Source organism: Takifugu rubripes, chromosome 1 (assembly GCF_901000725.2).
Source record: "Takifugu rubripes chromosome 1, fTakRub1.2, whole genome shotgun sequence".
NCBI lineage: Eukaryota > Metazoa > Chordata > Actinopteri > Tetraodontiformes > Tetraodontidae > Takifugu > Takifugu rubripes.
The window spans coordinates 25,309,345-25,334,061 of record NC_042285.1 but is presented as its reverse complement, the minus strand read 5'-3'; the positions used below and the strand labels follow the sequence as shown (position 1 = coordinate 25,334,061).

At 41.9% G+C, this 24,717-nt stretch overlaps 1 protein-coding gene across 9 annotated transcripts in view; it reads right to left on the bottom strand.

Moving 5' to 3' along the window:
• gulp1a (GULP PTB domain containing engulfment adaptor 1a) overlaps positions 1 to 24,409 on the bottom strand; it is a 46,169-nt gene extending 21,760 nt beyond the window's left edge. For 2 of the 9 annotated variants that reach the window (XM_029833415.1, XM_029833418.1), the window contains exon 1: positions 24,254 to 24,353. In XM_029833415.1, coding sequence (XP_029689275.1) covers positions 24,254 to 24,314 — 61 coding nt within the window. In that variant the 5' untranslated portion in view covers positions 24,315 to 24,353. Of the gene's footprint in view, positions 1 to 5,189; positions 5,264 to 24,253 lie in introns of all 9 variants that reach the window. The other 7 variants (XM_029833460.1, XM_029833455.1, XM_029833428.1 and 4 more) reach the window with 6 other exon arrangements.
• Positions 24,410 to 24,717: the final 308 nt, after the last annotated feature.

Sequence of the window (24,717 nt, the reverse complement as noted above, 5' to 3'; positions counted from 1 at the left end):
TTTATTATATGAAATATGTTTATTGCGGCTCAAGGCATACGTCCTTACAGCTAATGCAAAACATAAAACATATAAAATCCTCTTTAACATATATTGCTCCGCTGCACCGCTCAATGAGGCCTTGAACTAAACTGTTTAGTTATTTGCAATTTACTACAGTAGGATGAAGTTAAAATGTATGAACGGAGTGAAATATCCTTAAATTTAGAATGTTCTCGAGAAGCTCCCAGCAGGTGTCCCTGCTCTTTAGGGCATCTTTTCATTGTGGCCATTAAGGCTTTTAGTAGCCTGTGCTTGTTCCTGTCTGCATTTTTGTGCTCATCCTGTTGTAAATGTGGCACAATAGGAGACAAATATGTCGGGATGATACAAATAAATAATTAGCCCTCAATCAGATGGGGTTTTTTGAATGGATAACACATGAATGTTGCATTTGTTGCCCTCAGGCTCTGGAACTATGTGTACTGTAATATCAGATCAGATCAAAACCATATCCACCAAACCAGCCCATGTATTTCCAGTCATGTTCAGGTTTGGGTTTAAGTATTTGGGCACTAATCATCTGGGATTTAGCCCCACAGCTCTCCAGATACTAAGAGAGAAGTGGAAGGAGGACAGTCACCCTCTGGCTACATCACTCATTAAATTTACAGTAATTTGTATTCATTATTTACCACTACAGTCACCCATTGTCAGTTGCATACTGCTGAAAGCTGTATTGGCAAATGAGTGGATTCATTAGCATTAGATTCATGTGAACTTATTTTCACTTTTAAATGACTGCTTGAAGAAATTAGTGTGAGCACTGGATTAGAATATGGTATAGTAATTAAGCCCATATTCCCCTGAAAAATGCACCACTGCACATAAGAGCCATTGTGTTACATATGCATATATTAAAGGGGAAAGATGTAAGAATCGGTATGCACAGTATAAGTTCAAGTTTAAGAGCTGTGCATGTGTTCTATTTAAACTTGAATTAAAACTCCAGAAAAAGAGAGCAAGATGCTTCATTTCTCATTTGAAAGTTTTGAAACTCTCACAAAGGGTTAGGGTTAGGGTTAGGGTTAGGGTTAGGGTTAGGGTTAGGGTTAGGGTTAGGGTTAGTGCATTTGAAATAGTCCATCAAGGAGTGTTTTGAAGGAAATACAGTAGCAGCCCTGAACCTAATTACATCAACACATGCAGGAAAATCAATGTGACTACAAACGGCACAAAAAAGAAATTCAATGGGGTCACGAACCAACCTTTTTTGTTGAAACCTCACCAGGAAGCTAATTAAATGAGACAAGCCATGAGGTATAAGCTTGAAGCTCCGTTCACTCGCTACAGACAGCTGAAAAGGTTGTGCTGTGCTGCTGTTCTGCTGTACTATTGATAAGAATAAATTAACTCACTTTATTAAAATGGGTTTTTTTAAACTCCCTTTGATTTCTGGAGCAGGGTTGTCTCATTTATTGTGTTTTATGTTTCTGTAGAGTGTTTAAGTGTTTAAGAACCGCAAGAATGTGGAGACAAAGCTATGAACAGGGGTCCACGAGAGTACAGCAGAATCCACGCTCACTAACACATTTACTGCCACACTGAGTATGAATCCAGCCTCATCTTGGGCTCAACTCTACAGGATGAGAAATTGACATTGCAAAGCTGTACATGAAACGGGTCGTATACCAGTAGAAGAGGGGAAGGAGTTTGTAATCACACTTACACTCTGAAGCAACGTAAAATGGGACACCGGGGAGGGAAAAGTGTAATAAAACTCTATGGGTGTCAACAATTTATGGTCAGGATATGATATAATGTGGTTGTCTTTCGTGTTGCCCTCTATTCAAGCTGTTCTGAGGTACATTCCTCTTTGCTGGATAACCTTTTTTTCTGTGGGACCATCTCATACGCTTCTATGGGATGGAAAGTTACAGAGTGAAGACACTGGGAGCCGAAAACACAACTTTAGAGCAAACAGCCTGAACTGAGGGAGGAATTTTTCCACTTTCGTGCTGCGTTGGATTACATGTGATACGGCCTGGTCCCAGTAAGAATGAGGTTTCACATGCTGTCTATTCCAGGAAAAATGCTTTGACCTACATGGATGCTGCTAACAGACGGATGCCACTGACCCCTCGCAGATAACGTGACCTAGCCAAACTGTGCCAAAACTGCCAATGCTGCATGAAATGTGCATGAGTGTGAATGTGTGGTGCATGAAAAAAAAGATTGTACTACATTGGCAATTGATTCAGGACTGTGGATCCTTGGAAAATAAAAATGCAAACGTCTGGAGAAGCTGACATCAATCATCCAGCAAGAGTTAAACGGCTCATTTATGAACTAAATCAGCTAATAATTTACTTGAACTGTTAAGTCCTGTTTCTACGCGATAACACATTCATGTGGCTGAATGTAATGTAGGAGACCATTCTTTACTGTCAGTAACTCATTTACAAGTGCAGGAAAGAGATTCATTTTAATACTTTAATAAAAAAAAAAGAAAAACTTTTTAGGTCATGGTTACTCAATGTGACGCTTATTTATACAAAGGGGTGATGGCAAGGTGCTGGACCCACAGAAGGGTCCAGCATGACAAAAGAACTCCTGCAGCCGTGCAAACGGTTCTCTTTTATATGGTAAGCAAAGTGCTGCCCAGCCACACAGTGTTCCGTATGAAGGTCAGCCAAACTGTGTGTGTGTGTGTGCGAATATGTGTGTGTGGGGGAATGGGATTAAACGTTGTTATGCATTTATTAAACCCTACTACTGTGTAAATAAAGATCATAGATTCCAGGTTATTTCATGCAACTCCACTTTTCACTGAATGCTTCTCTTTCTCTGTCCTCATGCTGCCCAAAATGCTGCCTTAAAGTCTCCAGATGGATTTTAATGTCTGACCAAATAGGCAAATGGGCATTTTATTAAAGCTAATAAGAAGTACGATCTGTAACGTTTTCAGAGTACATTTATACACGAATGAAAAAATACCCTCTTGGGCTCAAGAGAAGCAGCATTTATTTTACTCCAGGTTACTTCATTTCGAAGAAGGGAAAGGGGGGAATTCATTACAATAATGATGCCATTAAAATTAAAGAGACCTTGCTGGATAATAATAGCCCTTCGGCCTGCAAAGACACAGGCTGACAGGTTTATTGGTGGGGGAGTCCTGGCTGGGCCTTATCTGAAACAAACAGCAGCTGAAGTTTCATTGTACGTTTCATGTTTCATTGATCTTAAATGGTTGATTTCTTGAGGAACCTTTTGCATTTTTTCCTTGTAATTTGATTGGTTTTTCTAAAAGATCAACTGATGCTGGAAGGACATCAAATCAGCCAGGATGAGCTAGCTTCTAGATGTCAGAGCAACCTTCATCTGACCCAGAAGATCTCACAACTGTACAGAAAATAATTTCAAATCCAAGAAGAAGAAGAAGAATATGTTCCATAAAGGCAAAAACTCTATTTACTTTATTGTTATTGGATAAAAGAAGCAACAAATACGCTCTTGTTATCAGTAAGTGAAAGCTGTCGTACCCCTCACACAGCAGCGCTTAATGAGAAAAGTCTCATAAAAAACACAGGTTAAACGTCCATAAATAACATTGAATGACCCAGCAAATGGTTTTAATTTTTACTGTTTATCCCTTCGAAATGTCAGTGCCTCTCCTAAGGTTACATCTAAATCTTCTTCCAGAAAGCAGCCTGGAATAAATTATACGATTTGCCGAGGAAAACAAGACTCACATGGAAAAATTGCGGCGGAAGATGATTGCGTTACTACGAAGGACTCATTTTAACAATAAGAATCAAGGCTGGAAGCCAGCCCTCTGCCTGTGGAGTAGTTTAGTCTATAACTGTGATATTATTTTATTGTATGTGTTTTCCTGCTCTCGCTGAATGAGACGCAGCCTCAGATCTAGTGAGAAAGTGAGTTGATTACAGCCTCTATCATCCCTGGCACAACACACTCTGATGTTCTTGAGCCACATCGGGGCAGTTTTAATCCCATCTGATCTTTTAGAAACAAAGGGGTCTTCCAGCTTCCTCAATGTGATAACGACAAAGGTCTTAATGAGGATTGATTGAGTCTGTCTGGCCCCATTTACTCTCAGGCTCTGTTAAAGGACTGAGAAACCAGAATTAAAAACATTCACTGGGTCCCGCAGGACTACAGGTTCTATATATATTGATTCGATTTTCTACTTGTTGCTATTGTTGTGGCAGCATCAGAGACTGTGCCGAAGGTCATCTGACTGAAAAATAAAGAAGGTCAAACTTAAAACAGGCCCAATCTTCATGTACTCCAGGGTTCTGTAATAATTCACACAAATAGCTCCTTCCAATAGCGTGCGAGCACGTTCTTCCACTGTTGTGCAGAGTGAATTATAAATGTAGGGCTCAGACACATCACTGATACGTTTTCCACACTTTGTCCGTATCTTCCCCTCTCTAACTTGATGCAGCAATAAAGGTGAATTAGAATTACGGGACAGATCTGGCTAGAGAACAACCCTAGTATCTGTTCATAATTAATGTATGTATCATCTGTTCTCTTTTGGTATGCCTCAGGGTATGGTATGGCTCTGTTTTGGGTCCAGTTCTATTCGCAGCAAGCATGTTTTGTTCTCTTGGCCACATTAATTACAGCCATTATATTATAGGCATATGCTGTTCATTTGCTGTTTGGACATTCAGACGTCTGTAGATGGACAAACAAGAACATTGGATAAAGATAAACCTGAACAAAACAGCCATAAGCAGGGATTGTCTGCATCAATTTATTTTGCGTAAGTTTTGGAATTTTATTGTTACATCATGCAGGGATTTGTGTAGTCACTTCTGTAATAGATTAAACATGTTCCTGTATTTGGTCTACTGTAGCGTACAAAGATGTTGCCCATTTGAATGGATCTAGTACAACACTGACTGTTTTACAGTGCAATTTCAGGCTTTTTAACGGAACTATCAGTGGAAGCGAAGATAAATGTTAGAGGCCCAAGAACCCAGATAGTGTGAAAATGTCACTTCACACTTTCTTTGTTACAGTGCAAAGCAGAAGAGAATGTTTTATCAGAGCTGACAGGAGGTTCACAGCACGCAAGATTATTGGACAGTCAAAGTAATTATTTCATGGCACTGACATATGATGACAACTTTCTAGATGGCGGCACAATGTGCAAAAGAGAAGCTGAAGAGCCTTACTGTTAGTGCAGACCGGTGGCGTTCAGACTGCTGCCTCACTCATCTAAACGCTGCTGGGAGCTCATTAGTGCTTTCTGTAGGAAGAGACAGATAAGATTTATGAAATACAAGCAATCTACACCAAGATTTAGCATCTTAAAAGCCATTTATTAATTTCGCTCAGCCAGATAATACTCATTAGCTTGAACGGAAGTGATTCTGTTGTCGCTGTGTTTTCAATCAGCAGCGTGAAGAACACAAATCCCTCGAACCGTGTTCGCCTCAGACATCAGAGGATGGGGTTTAAATGTCTGGATTTAAAATCCAATCCATTTCCCCACCTCCACCACCCGGTCAGTCTCATCAGCATCATGATACACCACACCGGGCTCGTGCAGTGTGTAACTCAACATTTACAGGATGGTCATTTCATCTAAATCTACTTAAACGCACAACTTTGATTTATGTGTTATTTAAGGAGCAGTATCAGCTCTGGAGATCTGGAAGCTGTCAGCATTATTAATAGTTCACAAAAACAAACAAAGTGATCAATTTCTTTCAAAAACAAGACAGAACAACCTGAATCAATAAAAAGGAAAAAGAGAAAAATAATCAAAGAGCATTCACTTAGAACCCCATCTAACTTTGTCTGATCTAGTCTTCTTCAGCTTTCACACAGACGAGCTATCCATCCATTTTCTGTTAACCCCCTGATTGGGGTCACGGGAAATGCCGGAGCCTGTCCGAGCAGCCACCAAGCCAGAGGCAGCAGTACACCCTGGAAAGGTCGCTCATCTATCAGAGGACACACACCAATTACTGAAAACCTGGTGCAAGTGAGAGACTCCAATCTATCTAATATGCATGTTTTTGGCTGTGGGAGGAAACTGGAGTACCTGGAGACAACCTGGGCGGGATGTGAGGCATCTCGGAGGTCCCTGTTTGCTTTCAAAAACAACATGGATGAAATATCACACTCTTGAGGTTGGTTCAGTAGTGCAACGAAGGCGGTAAAATTCTTAAACATGGATCCTGCATGTGACCTCCAGGTCTACCCTGACCTGTGTTTTATAATCAATGCAATTAGATTGAAGGCAGTTAGAGAAATAAGTTGGTAAAAGACGGCCACAGCCAATCATGGTGTTACATTCATTCATCTGAAACCTGTGGCGTATCGATCTCCGCAGCTCGGAAACGTTGGTCCAAGTCAAGCAAACTTTTCTGAAACCTCCTGAGAGTAAGTACCCAGAAAAAAACAAATCCATCTCTTTACTTGATTGTAAATTTCCATCTGAGCAGCACCAAAGTTGACATGATCAAATCCCTTCATCCGCAGCGGGATATTGTGTAATGGATTTTCTCCCAGGGTCGGATGTGCTCAAGTGGCTCCTTTTCTGGCAGCTATACTGAATAATATAGAACAGATAAACAACCAACCTTCATTTTAATCCTGGCCCAAGCAATCAGTCTCAGAAATGGGATTTTATATAATATCAGGCTGAATTTTACCAAGTGGCTGGAAGTGCATCCATTAAAGGAATTATTAGTAGAAATGCTAAGAAATTAAATGTGTGTGGGCTGCACACAGGTAGCACAGACGCCCGTTAAACTGAGCCAAAACTGTGCAGCAGGAAAATTGCAGAAGGTGAGAGGAATACTCAAATAAGTTATCCTGCTTCACCTCATTAGCAGAAGGCAGTCGTGCAAAATCAGAATTAAGAAATGCAGGCAATGAGTGGAATGGAATTCCGAGGACACAGGAGGGCTGAAAATGAATCTACTCTAAAAAGCTCAGTAGGATGCCTTCAAACCAAATCACGGTTATCTAATTTAAAAAACTAAAAAGGTCTAATGTACCCAATCTGATTAAAGTCCAAGTTTCATGGCCATGTCATGATTACCGCTAGTAGTTAGATAGTTTTTTTATTAACCCGGTGTTCCTTCGCTAATTGTAAACTACCCCCCCGACCACCCTGTTTGAAGAAGGTTCACTTTAATAAGTCGCCTTTTTCCAGACACACTAGCAAACATGCTGAAGGGGCAGATAAGCAGGGGATGCGCAGATAGCACTACCCTGCTGCCTGAGGCAGGAGGACTCTGCCTGGATCAGACAGATGTGCTGCGTTCCGGAGGTGAGGAGGCATCTTCAAACCTGCGGTGTCCTGACCTCTGCAGACAGGCAGTCAGAGGCACCGCCGACTATGTATTTGCAGAAATAACCAGCTCAGAAAAACAAGCGGAGGCACTCGGAGGGTTTCTAAATAGCTCATCCGTCATGGCGCATCACCACTCATGGAGCATTAAATGAGAAAGGGATGAGATTATGAATGCGTGATTTTAGTAGCAACACCATGAAATGGCCGGTTTATCAAGTACAGCTGTGGAGGATAAAAAAAACCTGACCATTCTTAATGTTCTATCTTCAAGATCACTGATTATAATTAATTATTGTAGTTGAGCAGAACAGCACAGAATAATTCATAGCAGCTGAAAAGTACAGTAGAGAATGAAAGGTTAAAGGTCACCAGTTTTTTTAATCGATCTCTGTTGTGGGCTGCAGATCTCAGCGGGCATCAGGCTGCATAGGTGTCAGCAGAGAGAGGGTTCTCCATCTGGAGCCCAGAAGAAGGAATAATGGACTATTTTCAATTCTTCCTAATTTGTAACATAAATTTTCATTTTTGATTTATGTCTTTTGAAAGTTCAATATTTGAAATGAGAATTTTTGGCGTGGCAGAAAGGAACCGTTAAATCGAATAAAGAACACGTTTCTCCACCGACAGTTCGTTCTTCGGAGCATCCTTTATTTTCGGTCAGACATTTTTTCCAAATTCAGAGGAGGTTACATAGAACAGTTCGACTTTCGTTCAGTTTAATTTTATTTTATGTCTGTACTTCAGTTTTTCGGTAAAGGACGCACCGAAACCTTGAGATTTGCATTGGCTCCGTTCCCAAGCAAGCAGCTTGGGAACGGAGCCATATAATCACACATTAAGACTCAATAAGCGATTAACAGGTAGCTAAATAAATCAATGTTTTGCTGCGCTTGAAACACCATCAGAGAAGTAGGAAACATCACAGAAAATGCATTTTCTGTGTTTCCGTCTCTGCGCTGCAGAAAAAAAGCGCAGCTGTAATCTACAAGCTGACCCAGTTTAAACACTAACTGATATTCCATGTCGGCTTCAGTCAAGCTCGGCTGGATCATAATTCAGAGCGAGCCGGGCAGAAGTAATCAGCACCCCCCCCTCCCCCGGTATGCACACAGCCAGACTGCTGAGAAGCAAATGCAACATGGGGGTTTATATTATTAATGGAACATTATCAGCACACCTCCTCAGTTTCTGGAATAAATAACAGAAACATTAGCGGTTGTTCCAGAGTCTGGACCGTGTACAATAAACTTTTTACTCCAGAACTCTGCACTACAATACTGTTTTCTCAAGTGGTTTTGGTTTTCTCCTGTTGTCGTTTATTCTATTTCTCATGTGCTGATATGAAACAAAACTGCTAAAATCCAACTACAGACATGTGTTTTTCATTCTAGTGGTGAGGACTAAACTGTTTGTGGCGACGATTTCTCCAAAAGATTCTCAAAACCGCCTCCAGTTTGCGGTCGATTCCACAGCACTTACGCCCTGTTTTAGCATCACAATTAATCAACTCGATTCATTAGTTGTTGTTTATGAACCTCTCACAAAGGAATGAGCTGTCAACTGTCAAAGTGGAGCAAAGACAAAAACTATTTCACCTGAACCTTGGCAGAATATTAAATGAACTAGTTAGTGACTAATTAAAAAATGTAATCTATAATTAAAGATTAATCCTTTAATTTATGCCCTCTGTTGGATCAGTTTGTCTTTTAATTAGTAAACTTATACTGAATAGTTGTTTTTCAGGATAATTTGGGGGAAAAAACATCACCTGGTTACTGCTGCAGCTTTAACGAGTGGCAACTCTAGTAACCATCACTCCATTAAACAAGTACCAGTATATATTAGCTGGTTAGACTGGGGCAGCTGGCATGCGTACATACAACACAACTGGTTTTGTTTAACGATTAACGATCACAATCTTAGAAATAGCTGAATGAGACGTGTTATGTCACCCACTCGTAGATCTGTGGAGTAGAAAATTATTATACTGGCAGAGAGCTGAGCTCCAGGAGGGACCTTGGACCTTTTCTTTGAACATAAGATGTAGGAATAATAAACTGGACTGTTTTTCAGACTGGCTTTCTTCTTCGGATCTACTGATGATTCTGTCTGCCTTCTTGCACTAAAGCTTTAATGCTCCACTCCTGGCTGATTCTAAAAGAGGTGCAGGATTCCAGAATTTCATGCCAACTGTTTGTGTCTTCAAAAGCGGAACAGAAAATCCCACGATGTGACGGCCGTAACGTGCCCTCCCTCAACAGTCGGAAAGAGGATCCAGAGGTTTCATTTAAAGGAAATGGGTGTGTGGATGTGGCTGTCAAACCTGGCGTCAGCTACCGTGTTTGAAGTGATTACAAAATTGCACGTCGATGCCTTTTGCAGCACAGGGTCTCTGACATGGTTCCGCAGAAAAGACTCATGGAGTTTCTGCCAGGAACAGGATTTGCGGGCGTTCAGACTTTGGGAACTGTCAAAAACGAGACTTGTCTTTTTAATTTCTCAGCAGGTCGTCCATGTTTTTGTTTTTCCTTCACTGACATCTGAGAGTTTCTGTCCTTGTTGCGACCGCGCACTGCAGGCTCGAAAACACAATTACCTCCACATCCATCTCTGATGTCAGGTTCCATTTACATAAACACATCTGCATGATTTGTTGAGGATTCCTCCACAAAAGGAAGGACAATGGAACCCGGGGGGCAGGTTCTGCTAAGTCACCACTTGTGGGGGTCAATGGAACCGGGAAACGGAGCAGCCGTCCGACGCAGCAATGTCAGGAGCTATCGTGCAATTATAACAGGAGAAAATAAAATGTTACAGTCTACTGAAAAACTACAGAAAAAACTACCAAATAAAGTTGTGAGCTGCGTGACTCAGCATGGAGCCATAAGCCTGTCAAATAAAGTGAAGTATACTTCACTGCATCGGCAAAGTGTCGCAGAGGCTAAGCTGCGTTTGTAACACCCTCGAAAGCCTTTTACACTTCCTGTGTGGCCTGGAGGTTTAACTGCCTTTTTCCTCAAAAAGCTCCATCAGTTCTGGCAAACGTGACCTTTTCCTGCCTGTTGACTTTTGCGTCACGACTGCGACGTGTTAACAGCCAACTTCCGTTTTGACTTGGGAATCTCACAGGAAAACAGCATGCTGATGTTCACGCTTTCTTCTTATAAGCAAAAATAATTTGTGTCTTCCAGGGACCAGATAAAGCATTTATCTGGAGTTTTGCTCTAGCTAGTTCACTTCTAACCCCATTAAATCGCCACAGCAATATATGCTGCACCACTGATCTGCTCTGGGGGCTGCTCAGTGTCCAGAACCAGCCGAGGACGCGGTTCAGTGGAAATGGGGAAGGAGCTCAGATGGCGGCGTGACAGCTGGGGGTCAGAGTGTTTCTGTGTTTCTCATCATTTATTGCTGACAATGTTTAATTGTGCTTAGATTCATTACCATCATTAGGTCTACTTTTTCCCCGATGTCTGATTATTATTTGATAGAGTTTAGATCTGAACACTGAAGCTTTATTGATAACAGCGAGTCACCCATTGTTAATTGAGTGGTTATTTTTAGGAAAACAGCCCACAAGGCTGCATAGCGGAGTATATATATCTGCACTGCACTGCTGCTGAACTTCACGCACACATGCACAGTCCAGCATGTGGACACAGTGCCAACTTCAAAGTTCGATGCGTGCACGGGCCAGGAGCCAAAACCATCTGCCAGGGGGCCTATCAGTCCCTGTCAACGAGCAGAGAAGCTGTGACAGGAAATAGCCTTGGGGGTAAGTGAGCGAGCGAAACACATCTTCAGACTTCTCCCAGTTCGTCTTGATTCAGCAGCTCACCTCAGAGGTCAGGATTCCCCAGTCTTCAGACAGATCTTCTAAACCAGTGAATAGTTATTCCTCCAACAGTGAAACGGCTCTCAACTCCCACTCGGAAATGAATTGGTTCTCTCACATTTCAGTGGAGGCATTAAAATATTAATTGCAAAGAACAAAAATGTTATCACAAGCAATAGCACTTACAAATAATGTACTCAATTTTTAATGGTGAAAAATGCCTCATTTTTAGGTCTCTTTGAGAAAATGTCTGTAATCGGTGCTAAAGAAAAGACCTTGAATTAAATTTTTTCTGATTGTGACCACTTTAGCCACTCATGGATGGCTGATTGAGAACACGAGCCCCAGCAGACGGCTCTCCGTCGGGACTGGGATCAAAAAAACCTGAAGATAATCCAAGCAGGTACTCCCAAGCTGAATGTGACCTTCATAGAGTGGCTATTTTAACAGGCTTCTCGATCAATGTCATCCTTGACACCACAAGCAGCAGGAGCCTACAGTTATATACACGGTGAGAAGAATCCTTTGAGAAATGATGATAAATACAGTATGCTCCCCTGCCTTAATGGGGTAAATTATACTTTGATGGTCACTGACTAAAATAATTAGATGTGTGCAGGCGTGGTTGTATTAACATTTTATTGGTGCTTTAAGATGCTCAACTGTAAACCCCCTTAAATAAACAGGTTTTATTGTATAGACCATGTTTATATTTTGCATAAATCCAATTTGTGTAATCATCTTAAACCTCATCGTATTATGAAGAAATAAAAGAACTTTTAGGTCTACTGATGTGTCCCATCTAATGGGGAAATCAGGCAAATCCCCTTCGGCTCCTTCGGTGTAATCCTGGTTACTTTGAGGCTCGTTGAACTCCAGGTTGTGCATCCTCCCTGTTTCTACCCATCCTGTGTCTGAACAAGCGACATTTGTCCAATTACAGTATGTGGGACTGAGTAAGAGCCGACCTCCCACGGCACAAAATCCCATAATCTGTCGCAGCCACCTCCATTGTACAGGACGGAGATTCAGGAATTCAGTTGCACAAAATAAAACAAGCTCTGATCTGCAGAATTGGAATTTTATCAGCTTCTCTGAATGGAAATTAGGCAAAGAACAAAGACAAAAATATCCTTAAAAAAAACCCTCTGGATTTCAACTTCTGCTCTTTTGTGATACAGCTATTTTTGTTTGGCTAAATTAAATAAAATTACAGGACAAATATAAAGTGTCTTTTAAAGTTAACAGTTTTTTTAAGGATCCAAAAGGCTTGGGATGATGCCCTCCTTTAATGTGGAATTTCATCAATATTTAAATACTTGAAATATTTCCTCACAAAGTAGTTCAATGCCTCATTACTGAAAATGGGTCTCTGAATTTCAAAGCAGGCCTAAAGAGACAGACTCATCAAACACAAGATGCTGTTCAGGGATGTGAAAGAAACCTGCTGGAATCCACTGAGTTCATATTCACCAGAAACCCCAGGTTCTGTCCAAAATAAAAATCAAAATTGGACTTTGCCTGATGGATTCTGGGCTGAGGACTGAGTGGACCCGGTTTTAATAGTCTGTGAAACAGAAATTACAATTAAGTGCTGAAAAATGATCCAAACCATTAGCATAAGCAACAAGCTGACACATTTAGAATAACAAACACAACAACAGCCCATAAGCGTCAAAGCGCTTATGCTAATGCGGCGTTATCAGGAGACCTCTTTCAGGCAGAACCTGATCCTCAGGCTAAATAAAGACATGAATGGTTTCAAAACACAAAAATCACCAGTTATCCACTGACTTTAGCTCTGAAGTCTTTGCTTTTCTGCACTTTTTAATGAAATAATGAGCAGCAGTGAGAGGACGTGACGCGTCCACTTACTTTACATGGGATGTTGTTTACTTTGAAGAGGAACAAGGTGCGCTGCCTTTGTTTCGTCATTATATGTGCACATTTTCAGATCAAGACCGACGATGCGGGAGCGCAGGAAGGAGCATCTGAGGTTTAATCATGATAGCTCCAATAGAAGTGTGATGTTGATGGAAGAGTAATAATTAAAGTTATCTTGTCAGCAGTGTGTTATTGATGTAACATGCACATTTCTACCAAACTGACATGAAGTATATTTAGGTCATTTTTAGCATCAGTAGTCAGACAACTTCAGCCAAGTGGAGCAGCAAGCAACAGCCAGTCAGAACCCAAGCATGCAGCAGTAATCCAGCAGGAAGAACTTTAACTGCGGGAAGCTGGTTGATGCTGTTGGTGAAATTAGGTTTTCTGAAACCAGATTTTAGAAGAAGAAGTTGCTGTTTTTGCAAACTAATGTCTCGTCTTATGCAAAACACATTTCAGCTCCTTGGTTTTCAGGTTATGTAACGTCTCCAGTTTCTCCCAAACCATCATATCGATGGTCCGGTTCACCACCTGAGCTCAGCTGCACCATACACGTGAAACATCTGATCGGTGACTGAAACACTCCACAATAATCGCTCTTTTCTGTGCTCCAGCTACACCGTCACTTATCAGATTGGCCTGTGAAAGTGGGGAAAGAAAAATGTGAGAGCAAACTACCGGGAGAGCCGAGGAGCAACTGTGTACAATAGGAAGAAGAAACAGGTTGTGTTACCAAACCGATTAGACATGCAGGCATGGAGAAACCTCCTGTCTTCAAATCAATCTTTGAAAAATGATTAAGAATGACTTAGATCATTAAATCCAACCCCTGAGATTCGCAAACTCCCAGAGTTGCGGAGGAAGAGTAGTTAATTTATTCGCAGACTAGACGAGGGAAGCCGGTGCTGTTGTTGTCGGTGGGGTGGGCGGGGAAAGTGATGCAGCATCCATCACTGCCACTCCTGAGGGAGGTGTGACAGATGAGGGAGACGCAATCGGTGCTGAAACAGCCGAGCACGGCACAATCCGGAGGGCTGGGGGGGGGGGGAGGCCACCAGCCCGATCCACTGAGGGAAATGACAAAGACGGGACATCAGCTTTAAAGGTCGACGTGGCGATGGAAACAGAAGTAGGAGCTTTGTGCAGACGACAGAAGCCCGAAAGAGTCTTTGTTGTGTGGGGATAAGCTGCGTTGTAAAGCGCCTGGATTGAGAGCTACAGGAGGAATTTTAAAGATGCCAATTGTTGCGAGAGGGCAAACATGAATCTAAAGTGACTCAGAGTGCCAGGGCTCATGCGGGCTGAGAATAAAACGTGCAAGAGGAGAGAATTTGCTTTGCATTTGAACCTGAATTCTTGAATTTAGTGATCAATTTTCTTTTGGTTTTTAACGATTTTTGACACTTGATTTGAACGTCTGGCGCACATCATCCACGTTGTCCTACCTGATGTTAGTTAGATCTCTAGGTGCCAGGACACTGTCTGTTTGAAATATGACTGTTTTGACAAAGTTTGATGATTTATATTGTTCTTATTGAGGGATGGAGTTTGAATTAACCACTTATTGAAAATTCAGTCCAGCTCCTTTATTATGGTGTTTGCAGCTTGGCTGTGCATTATTTGGCTGGAACTATTCAAGGCAGTAAATCCTGCTGGTCCAACAACTTTGGAGCACAATTCAAGGCCTGGCCATTACAACTGACAGAAACCTTTTCAATTTAAAGCCTGTGAGTTGACCAGGCTCTGCCCTGTATTCTGTCTGATGATGTTTTGTCATTAACACGATCCGGAACCAATCATTAAAGGAGCCTCGCATGTGGATTTTAAGTGTGGCAGGACTGCAATAACATAATGAGATAAACAAAGTAGTTCTCACAACCTGCTTCTCAGCACCTTCCCTCACGGGAGAAAGGAAAGTGAGGGATGCACTCGACCCAGATTCCCAATGAAGAGCTGAGCGAGGAGGAGGGAAGGGAAGGGAAGAGCTTTCACAGCCTGAAGGTAATTGATGCTAACCCTGCTGGACATTTTCAGGTTCAGTCAGGTCTTGAGCTGGATGGTGGTTTGATGGAAGTGCAGACAGCAGTTTGCACATGTGCAGGTGAGAACTGGTTCTGAAGGATCCACTTTAATTCCACATATCGAATTCCCACCAACACAAAGATAGAGAGAAACCTTAAGGCCAATCTCCTGATTGGTCGTACTTCACAACATTGCTCACAGGTCAATACTGCGCTGTCATGGTTGTATGAAAAAGACCACGGTGCCGTTGGCAGCATAACAGATGGTTGCTTAACTACGATGATGATGGAATAAGGAAGAGAGGGATGGCCTGTCTGGGGTGTTTACCTGATGCTGCACAAGCTTCAGTATCAACCCCCTGACCCAGACCAGGGACCGACAGTGGTTAACACAAGTCCAATATGATCTCTATTCCAACGAGCCTGACATTCAATAACATTTCTGTATCCACCTTTGGGGGTTTTCAGGGATATACCTCTACATTTTTGCCCGAGATAAATGAGGTGCGCCATGCATAATTCAGCAGCAAATTTCATTTGATGATTTTCAATGAAGAATGGTCTCAGTCAGTGTGGCAGTGTGCCACCAAGGGTCTATCCAGCCAAGCTTACTTCAGCAGTTTCAGAGTCACCATCCTGGTCTTTATCTCAGGCCCTGCACAGAGTGCTAAACAGGACGGTGGCTAGTGCACCAATTACACACTAGATTTCCTCACTGGCTTCAATTCTTTTTCCAGCTTTTTTCCCCCCCATACTGCTTATCATGAAAGAGCATGAGCACGCTGGTGGGCTGACTCGAGAGAGATAATTGCATGAGTTATGCTGGCCATAATCAAAGAGGTACATTCAAAACACGCAACTGTGGACAACTCCTATAAAAATTAATACATTTGAACTGCATTTGCAGCTCCACCAAGCAAACACGTTCACAGAAAGTCAATCTTTACCGGCCAAAACTTTACTGTTTTGGTCAAACTGTCCTCTCCTGCATCATCCGCAGCTGCAGCAGGCAGCTGTTCTTGCAGAAAAAAATCGTAAAGAACCCACGACCCATTAACTACCCAGCACCAGACAGCCGACCAAGTTAGAGAGCAGCTGGTGAACGCCGCGAAGCATTTAGTGCTTTAATAGGTAGATTTTCCTCTCTGGAGTTGGTGTACAGACAAAAGGTGAGGAGCGAAAATTGGGCTAGTTTGTGTTACTCTCTGTCCCGTAAACGTATAACGCGCAACAGGCAGTAATTTATTTCAGTCTGGGTGACAGGATCAGGTGTACAAGGTCACTTTTGGGCCCCCCCACCCGAGTGTGAATTATTTGCAATTCCCACTTAGATTTGATTAAATCGAATAATGACCTGACAGAGGAGGCATTTTGATGAACACTGTCCACAGATTTCAACATTTACAAAAATGAAAAGGTTAATTGAATGAGCAAAAGTGAAGCAAAGATGCCAGTCTGGCTGCTGTCAGTTCATGCAGCCACCGTACAAGTAATGTTACCAGAACTAATATTACAAGAATACTTGATCTCTGTAACAAAGAAGGCTCCAAACCAAAAGTGGCCCACTTTAGGCTAAAAAAATACTTAAAATGTTTTTGCTTTTTTTATTAAATAGTCAGAAATAAATCTTAAACTCCACCAAATTACCAACTTTAACCCGATACCCACTGATCCAGCCATTTCTGTTTTTGCAGCACGTATTATCTTAAAAAATTGACAGTAACACACTAGTTTTTGAATTTGTGTGTCTCGTGTCTCAAACAAGCCGGGACAAATTATTTTTAAAGAGAAGCATCTTAGAGGCTGATAGTGCAGAAGAAAATAAATATGTGCCTGGGAAATACAAGTATTTATTTCAGCCTTGGCAAACATCTAACGCACACAAACAGCCATTCGCGCCTGCACGGAGGAGATAGTGCTGAAGCCTCCCAACTGCAGAGCTACACAATACCAGGAAAACACACATAACTCCTGCCAATTTAGCAACAGACTGACGGTGATGCATTCAGGGTGTCTCAATGGGATTTAAAAAAAAACGTCATCTGCAAACCACTGAGGGCCGCCTGTTGAAATGAATGACACTCAAGAAGAAACAAAAGAAGCATCAAGAGTGGTTTGTTTTACGCCACAGCAGGACCACTTCTTGAATTAATGAGAAAAGCCTCGGACAGGCAGCCAGTGATTTCTCTGGAAGTGCTGGAGCAGCTAGACACATGTTTTAAAGCCTCAAACTGCAACAGTTGTTGCAACAGTTTGCTTCCTTCTTCTCATTGGTTTTTTTGTGAGCCATGAGCTCACCAAGCACCGAAAGTCTGTGGTGGGGTGGAAATGCAAATAATCTGAAGCCTCCTACTTAATTTTAAGAGAGAAAAAAAGTCTGGCCAAGTCTGCGTTTTGCATGGTTGGAATATTACATCCTGAAATGTCAAGTTTTTAAAAACAGTTGTCAGTACAACTCCAGTCACCTGGACACCTGCTGGAGGAAAATCCTCTTTATCTCCACCAAGGGAGGTTACGTGACAGGCAACGTTTGACTGTTAGCAAAATAAGTGTATTATGAACAGATGAATGACATTTTTAGTAACTATTGATAATCCACCAAGGGACATATGATTACATTTGGTGATGTCTGGATTCCAGAGGGACTTTGACCTTCGATTCTCCATAGATCAAAGCCAAGGGACATTGATCATAAAGCAACCTAATATTTATATATACTATAGTATTTGGATTCTTATTACTTGACCTTCTGAGGTCATAATGCTGAATTGACAGCAACAAAAATCTGCCTTAATTTTGTTCATAAAGTTAAAAATCTGTTGCATTTATTTGTCAAGAATATTTGATTTTCATGAAATGAAAAACATTTGAGGCAAACCACAGTAAAATGTACTATGTGACATCATAGCGTGAGGACCAAACAGGACAAAGCGTGTTTACTGCTGAACATATTTCTTTCCAGGTGCAGCTTTGCCACAGCAGTTGACTTTATAAGTCACCGACACTATGGAGACATCAAGGAAGTGAAGCTGCTGCGTCTTTGATGGAACCGAGAGCATAAACACCGGTTGGAAAAAGCTTTAAAGAACAACATCTTTTGTTAAACTTCTGAAAGCTGGAAGCTTTGGTTGACAGGCTTGTGCTTTCCTGTTGCCTAAATATCAAACATTGGCACAATCAAAGCGGAGACACGACTGGGTTTAAAGGCAGAGATCGTCCCGTACCGCTGCTGTAAGACCGGGGTTTGGCACAGAGCAGCAGCCCCCTGCTGCACCGCTGCAATTATAGGCCATATCCAACACGTCAAATTCTGCCTCCCTGACATCATCCAGTGTTTGCTCAAGAAACAGGGGGACATTTTAATGCTCAGAACCAAAGGAGACATTAAAACTTGCAGCTCCACCACAGATTTTACACAAAATTAGCTAGCCTTGAAGCCATTTCTGGTTGTACATTTTCTCTAATTATAATGAGGTTTGGGTCCTTCAGTAGCTACAGACGCACAGGTGAATGTGAGAGCAGGGACAATGTGGAACTGACCCTGTCAGAGTGTCAAGGAGGTTTTTGTTCGGTTGGAGGCAGAGATCAAAGGAGCGCTCTGTAAGTGCAATCAAGACGTTCATTAGTGATTTACATCAAGTGTCCACCACACTTTTCCTTTGCGTGTTTCTTTCAGTGTCAGCTGCAGAGCATCTGAGGAGCAAAGGGTTAATTTGAGGATTTTGGTCCAACTGTCAGTTGACTTCTGTGCTTCCACAATCTGTTTCTTCAAGCTTCTGCTCAAACTTTCAGCTCAGCCTGCAGCAGTGCTCACGCATATTTATTGTTTCTGCCCCCTCAAAGTCCTGGCTTTATTTATTCATTGAATTTGTCATTTTTTAAATCATCATTGCATTCAAAAAGGTCCCGATGCCCTAGTTAATTGTTTTGAACCCAACTTTGGGTCGCTGCTTCTCTCCCAACTGATTGTCATGATTAGCAATGTAAGACCAAAGTACCTGAATTACTGCATATACTTCATTAATGCTGCCCTGCAACAGCGTAATATTACATCCTGACACCTTTTTGTCATCTTGTGTTTTCCACAAGCCTTTTATTTTAATTGGATTTGATGACTTACTTGGCAGAGCAAGGCTGCGACTCTGTGGGGGGAGCATATTCTGCACAACAGTAATGATCGGCCATGAGTCAAGTGAGCCGCCACGGGGCCCGATCGGGCACAAATCAGCAGGAAAACACAAACAAGCATCACTCTGCTGTGAGTTTGACAAAATGACTTCGGAAACCATTTAAGAGGTCACGCCCTGCGAACATGTGTGGAAGCCGATGAGACAGGGATCAAGGTGGGGGGAAGCGGTGCGAAGCTGCAAGCTAATTTAGCATTCATCCCACGCGTCTGCTGTCTGTGGCTTCCATCACTATCAAACTGTGGCCACTAATTGAGAGAAGACAGGTCTGTCATCCCATTTGGTTTGCTCCTGCAAATACAGGTTCACTTTGATCAGGGAATTTTAGCCCGAGATGTCTTCGTGAAAAGTTGGTATGACAAACTTGCAGAAACTCTGATGTGACCCTGATTTGAGTAAATTTTAATCTAATATTCCATTACACCAAGAGACCAACATTTGCATAAATGCAAAGCAGAATGGCTCTATCTAAGAATCAATAATTATCCAAGGGCGGGCATCTCATGGTTTTTCATAGCATTTGTGCATTACGAATGCAAAAGCAAAAACAATCCGAGGATTCCGTCCAGATCAAGAGAAATGATCAGATTAGAATTCACTTCACTCCTCGAGTTTAGAAGTGCAGCAACAGTGTGATGAGGCCGATGGGGACCTTTCTGCTCATCCTATTCCCTTGTCTCAACCATGATTTACCCACAGTCTGACCTATCCCTGACACTTTTTTCTTTTCTAAATGTCACAGAACAACAAGTGGTGAATATGAAACCATATTTCTTCCACTCGCCTTTACCCGACAGTCAACAGTAAAATATATAGAGCTTACTGTCCAGGGTGCGTCAAAAGTTCTGCAATAAACTCAAACTCAGAATTAATTCCTGCAAATGAATTTCAAATGAAATGCAAACTGTATTCCACAGTTATGATTGTGAATTATAGTTTGTACATATTGCCTATTGGAACTTTATGCATTCTGTAATAGTTGAGAGGTGTTGTCAGGCTACAGCTGGGCTTGGTGCAGGATGTGTGTGGGGCAATATCTGGATAATGCCTTGTTGGTCAGAGCTCAAATCCAAGGTGTTTCCTCATTTCACAATCCCAATTCAACAGAGGTGGTTCTTGTTTCTCCTTTGACTGAAAGGTAAAATGCTCCTTAAAAAAACAAAAAACCAAACAGCGGTATTTGGTTTAAGTATCACAATTTATCTCTAAATATGGCCTGATGAATGTGGTTACTTGGGCTGTCTGTGACCACAAACCTATTCAAAAAGGTCTTTTGAACAAGGGCTGTAAGACTTTCATACAGCGAGTGGGACATTTTACAGATTATGTTGCTAATATGGCCTCTTATGAGCAGCTGCTTGATTTATTACCCACAGTCTTACCAGTGCATCTGCATAAAACATAATAAAACCACATTCAGGGTTGTGTGTCTGCAGGGAAACAGTAGCGCTTCACCTTGAATCTATCACTATGACATTTATTCTCTTTCAAATTTGCTATGGCATTAGTGGCGCGGGCAGAATGTGTTTTATTTATTTCTTCAATAATACACTACCTAACAGCACGGGGAGAGAGTGCACGGCACTGGGATCGATCACTGCCCATGGTACCAACTGGGCATCAAGCCAGAATGTGTTTAAAAGCTGAGCCAATGTTCCTCTTGTTACCCTCTTCTTGGTGAGTCCTCATCAATGTTCTCCCATCCCCTCACTGGAGGTTTGGTGACTAAGGTTGTTAAGCATTACCTCTGCCAGCCTTGACTTCCTGTGGCAATAACAGGCTGTTAACTGCCCAAAGTTTGGTCCCATTATTATAGAGATGGAAATCTACTGTTTCACTGCAAAGCTCTATTAATAACCAGGCTGCACACTGGCTGAACATGAATAAAACCAAACTTGCACCATTTCTGTTTGGACAATCGCAGCACTCAACACTGATAGCTGGGTCATAAAGCAGTCGGGTCGTTGGTGACACACACTAAAAGACATTTATCCCAGTTGTACTTAAAAATGCATTAGTCAAAGGTTGCAAAATTGCATTACCACATGAACAATATTGATATATTTAATAGAGTATAAGATGTAAAAAAAATAGATGTTTACACAAATGAGTAAGTAATTCTGAATCATCACAGTTAGAGACAAACACCACTGACACACACGACAAATGATAAACTCCAGGATTGTGATTACACGCTGTGTTTAACTGTGCAAACATTCAGCAGATATGCATTGTAATTAACGACTCACTGAGCCGGGATAACACACATGTTCAGACTCTTTAACGATGATTAAACTGTAGTTTGTATTTTGCAGTGCCGCAGCATTCTATGACTTTTTCCTCTTGTAGTTTTTTGTTAAGTATTTTAGATAAAGGAATTATAACTTGAGCTATTCCCATCTTAACCAGCAAAGTGCTGGTTCTAAAATATACCTTTTATGTGTCGGGGTGATAAGGAGGATGCAAAGGAATCATCCAATCACAAACATGGCAAAAGTGAAGGGATTCACAAGCAAAAATATCAATTAACAACTCAGAAGCAGGTGGAAAAAGAGGCTCGTTCACCATTGACGTGATCCTGCCAAAACAACAGAGAAGAGTGAACCACTAATAAGCATCCATGTGACATTCCTGTAGCTCCGGCAGTCAAAGTGAATAAGAAGCTTTCTGACGTTGCAGGAGGAGCAAGGGGGAGCTGCACTTCAGCTTTCCAGCAATCTGACAACAAACAGCTCTGGCTGGAAAGATGAACTCGCCCTGAAAAGAGTGTGCTGGTGACGCTGAGGGATGGCCCGCTACAGCTGATAGTGATGATGGTATCAGTCACTGTGTGATCTCGGGCTGATAAATGAAGTGTCAGCTGGAGATTCGAGCAGGCACTGAAGCAAAAACACGACTTTCCTAACAACCACTAGCCACGGATGACCTCTGACACAGAAACATCTCATTCTCTTCCAGTTGCCAGTTTCCCAACTGTAAATACAACTAATGTTAATTCTGCATGATTGCAGTCATGTGGACACACTAATTAACATAGAGGAGTTCAAAAAAAGCAAGCTTCATTTTGGAGGGAGCTTCCTAAAAGTGTTTTATTGAATTAAAACTAAAATAGTCTCATTTAACACAGATTTCCAGGGTGATTGGCCTTATCCAATTATGACCCTTTCTGTGGAAGAGCAATTGGGGACAATAATACATGTAAACCAGACTTATCTGTGAACAGAAATGGTGGATTTCAATTTTAATTGGGGGGATCCAGCTGAAAGCGCCGCTGGCGCTTTCAAAAGTGTCCCACCTACACACGCTTTAGGGGGGAGCTACACTCACACACACGCTGTGCTGGAACCATGATAGAACGAGACATCGTAATGAGTTATCAGCTGAGACCTCCACAAACACCCTCTTGCATGCTGTATCAGAATTTGTATCAGAAATCAATTTCCTTTAAACTATAGGTAAAGAGCTGCAAACATAATTTCCTACCAAATATTTTATCTCATCAAGCAATTAATTTATCTCTATATTATATGGTTTTGATATCATTAAAAATCAACCCAGGTGGCACAATTTTCTATGAGGTGTAATATATATTTTTTAATTATGCAATAAATTACAAAGACAAGCAAAACCTACACTTTAAATCCAAACTATATCTTAAATTATTCATATCCATATGCTCCCCTACCATAGACATACAACTCAACAATATTGAACAAATAAAGCTGATGGTTTCCTCACAGAACCTAAATATGAATGCAGATAGATTCAGAAATATCACATCGCCGTTTCAATACAGATAAGATTGTCATAAAATGTGGTTTTGTGTTCCTTAAGCTAAATGGCTGAGCATTGCGCTGAGAAAATATATAAATAAAGAACAGGAATAGACAACAACACTGCCATCTACTGGTCACGAGTTAGAACGCAAAGAGGCTGCAAGCGTATATGCCGAAAATTCTGACCGTTAATTTAAGTAAAGTAACCTCCTATGTACACAGCCATTTTAAGAGGCAGTGACCACACGAACTTTCACAGAAACTTTTAATTCCATAACCTTGAAAACCCACACCCTTGAAATCAGATGACCCTTGTTCCAGTTCCTGCGGAGACCCGTGGAGATGGGAAACCGCTGTCCTCCAGAGTGACATTCCGAGCTTCTAATTCATGCTGATTTTTCACAGTACGAGCCAGTAGGACATGATCAATAACTCGGAGCGGCAGTCGATGCACGCAGAGCCCCTCTGTGGGGGCTCCGGACCGACCAGATAAATGGCCGAATGGACACTGAGAATGCAGATTTTTGCTGAACAATGGTTACTGCTGACTCCAACAGGTTTAGAAAGCTGTGATTTCATGACCGTGGACGATTGGCGAAATGTCAGCCGTGAAACGGAAAGCGTGAGACTGGCAACAGAGTCACGACGCCGTCAGACTGTCGGTAAAAAAGGGGGATGCAAAGTTGTTAATATGTCAGAGAGAAACCAATAAACAGCGGCCCATGGAGAGTTTCTGGCGTGCGTGTGACAGCTCGGTGAATGCTTTGTTTGAAATGCGTGACGGTCATATATTTAACACTGTTGTGAGGAAAACGCACCTTTACGCACAAAATACCGGCGGAGGACGCTCGAGATTCGTGTAAAGTCGCCAGAAATCGCTTTTCCCACCAAGAAAAGACCTCCTATTGTGAGTAAAATAAGCAAGGGTTTGAACAAAAATGAAATAAAACCAAGAAAAATAAATAAACAGAGACGGATTCCAGAGCTCCGTAAAGTTTCAGGCTTCAAGTGGAACTGACACGGACGCGCAAAAGCAGCGTCTCCTAATACAAAGGAAAACAACATGGAAACAACGCGATTTAACCATCCCACCGTGTCAACTTCTGCAGACCAAGTGACGCCTGGGGGGCTGCAGCAGCACACACCAGACCGGAGAGCAGCAACCCATCAGCCGCACACAGAACCGCAGCAAACATCAATATTCCATGAGCGCCTTTACTTACACGGAGACAAGTCCAGAGTCCAGGAGGAAGGGAAAATGCACCGATCCTCGGAGATCCCCATCCAACAGCGTCAACCTCTCTTCCTCCTCCTCCTCCTCCTCCTCCTCCTCCTCTTCTACAGCTGCTGGATAAGTTTGTTGACGTCACCAAGCGCGCACCGGCGAAGCTCTTTGGTCGCAGCATGAATAATAGGAAAAGGAGGGGAAAGACAGGACCGGAAAGATTTGGGAATGGGAAGGCATGGCCCATATCAGACTGGCCTTTTCATGTTAGTAAAAAGAGAAAAAGTTCAGAGGGCCGTCGCCTGTGAAGTTATTCGCGCCTTATATAAAATTGTGGTCAGGGAATAAGCATGGAGTCTATTTCACCATCATTGTTATTCCTTGTAATAACTTTTGTTGAGGTATATGCAATTTAGGTCAGGCATAGGTTCAATATGTTTATGTATTGAACCATATCGTCCG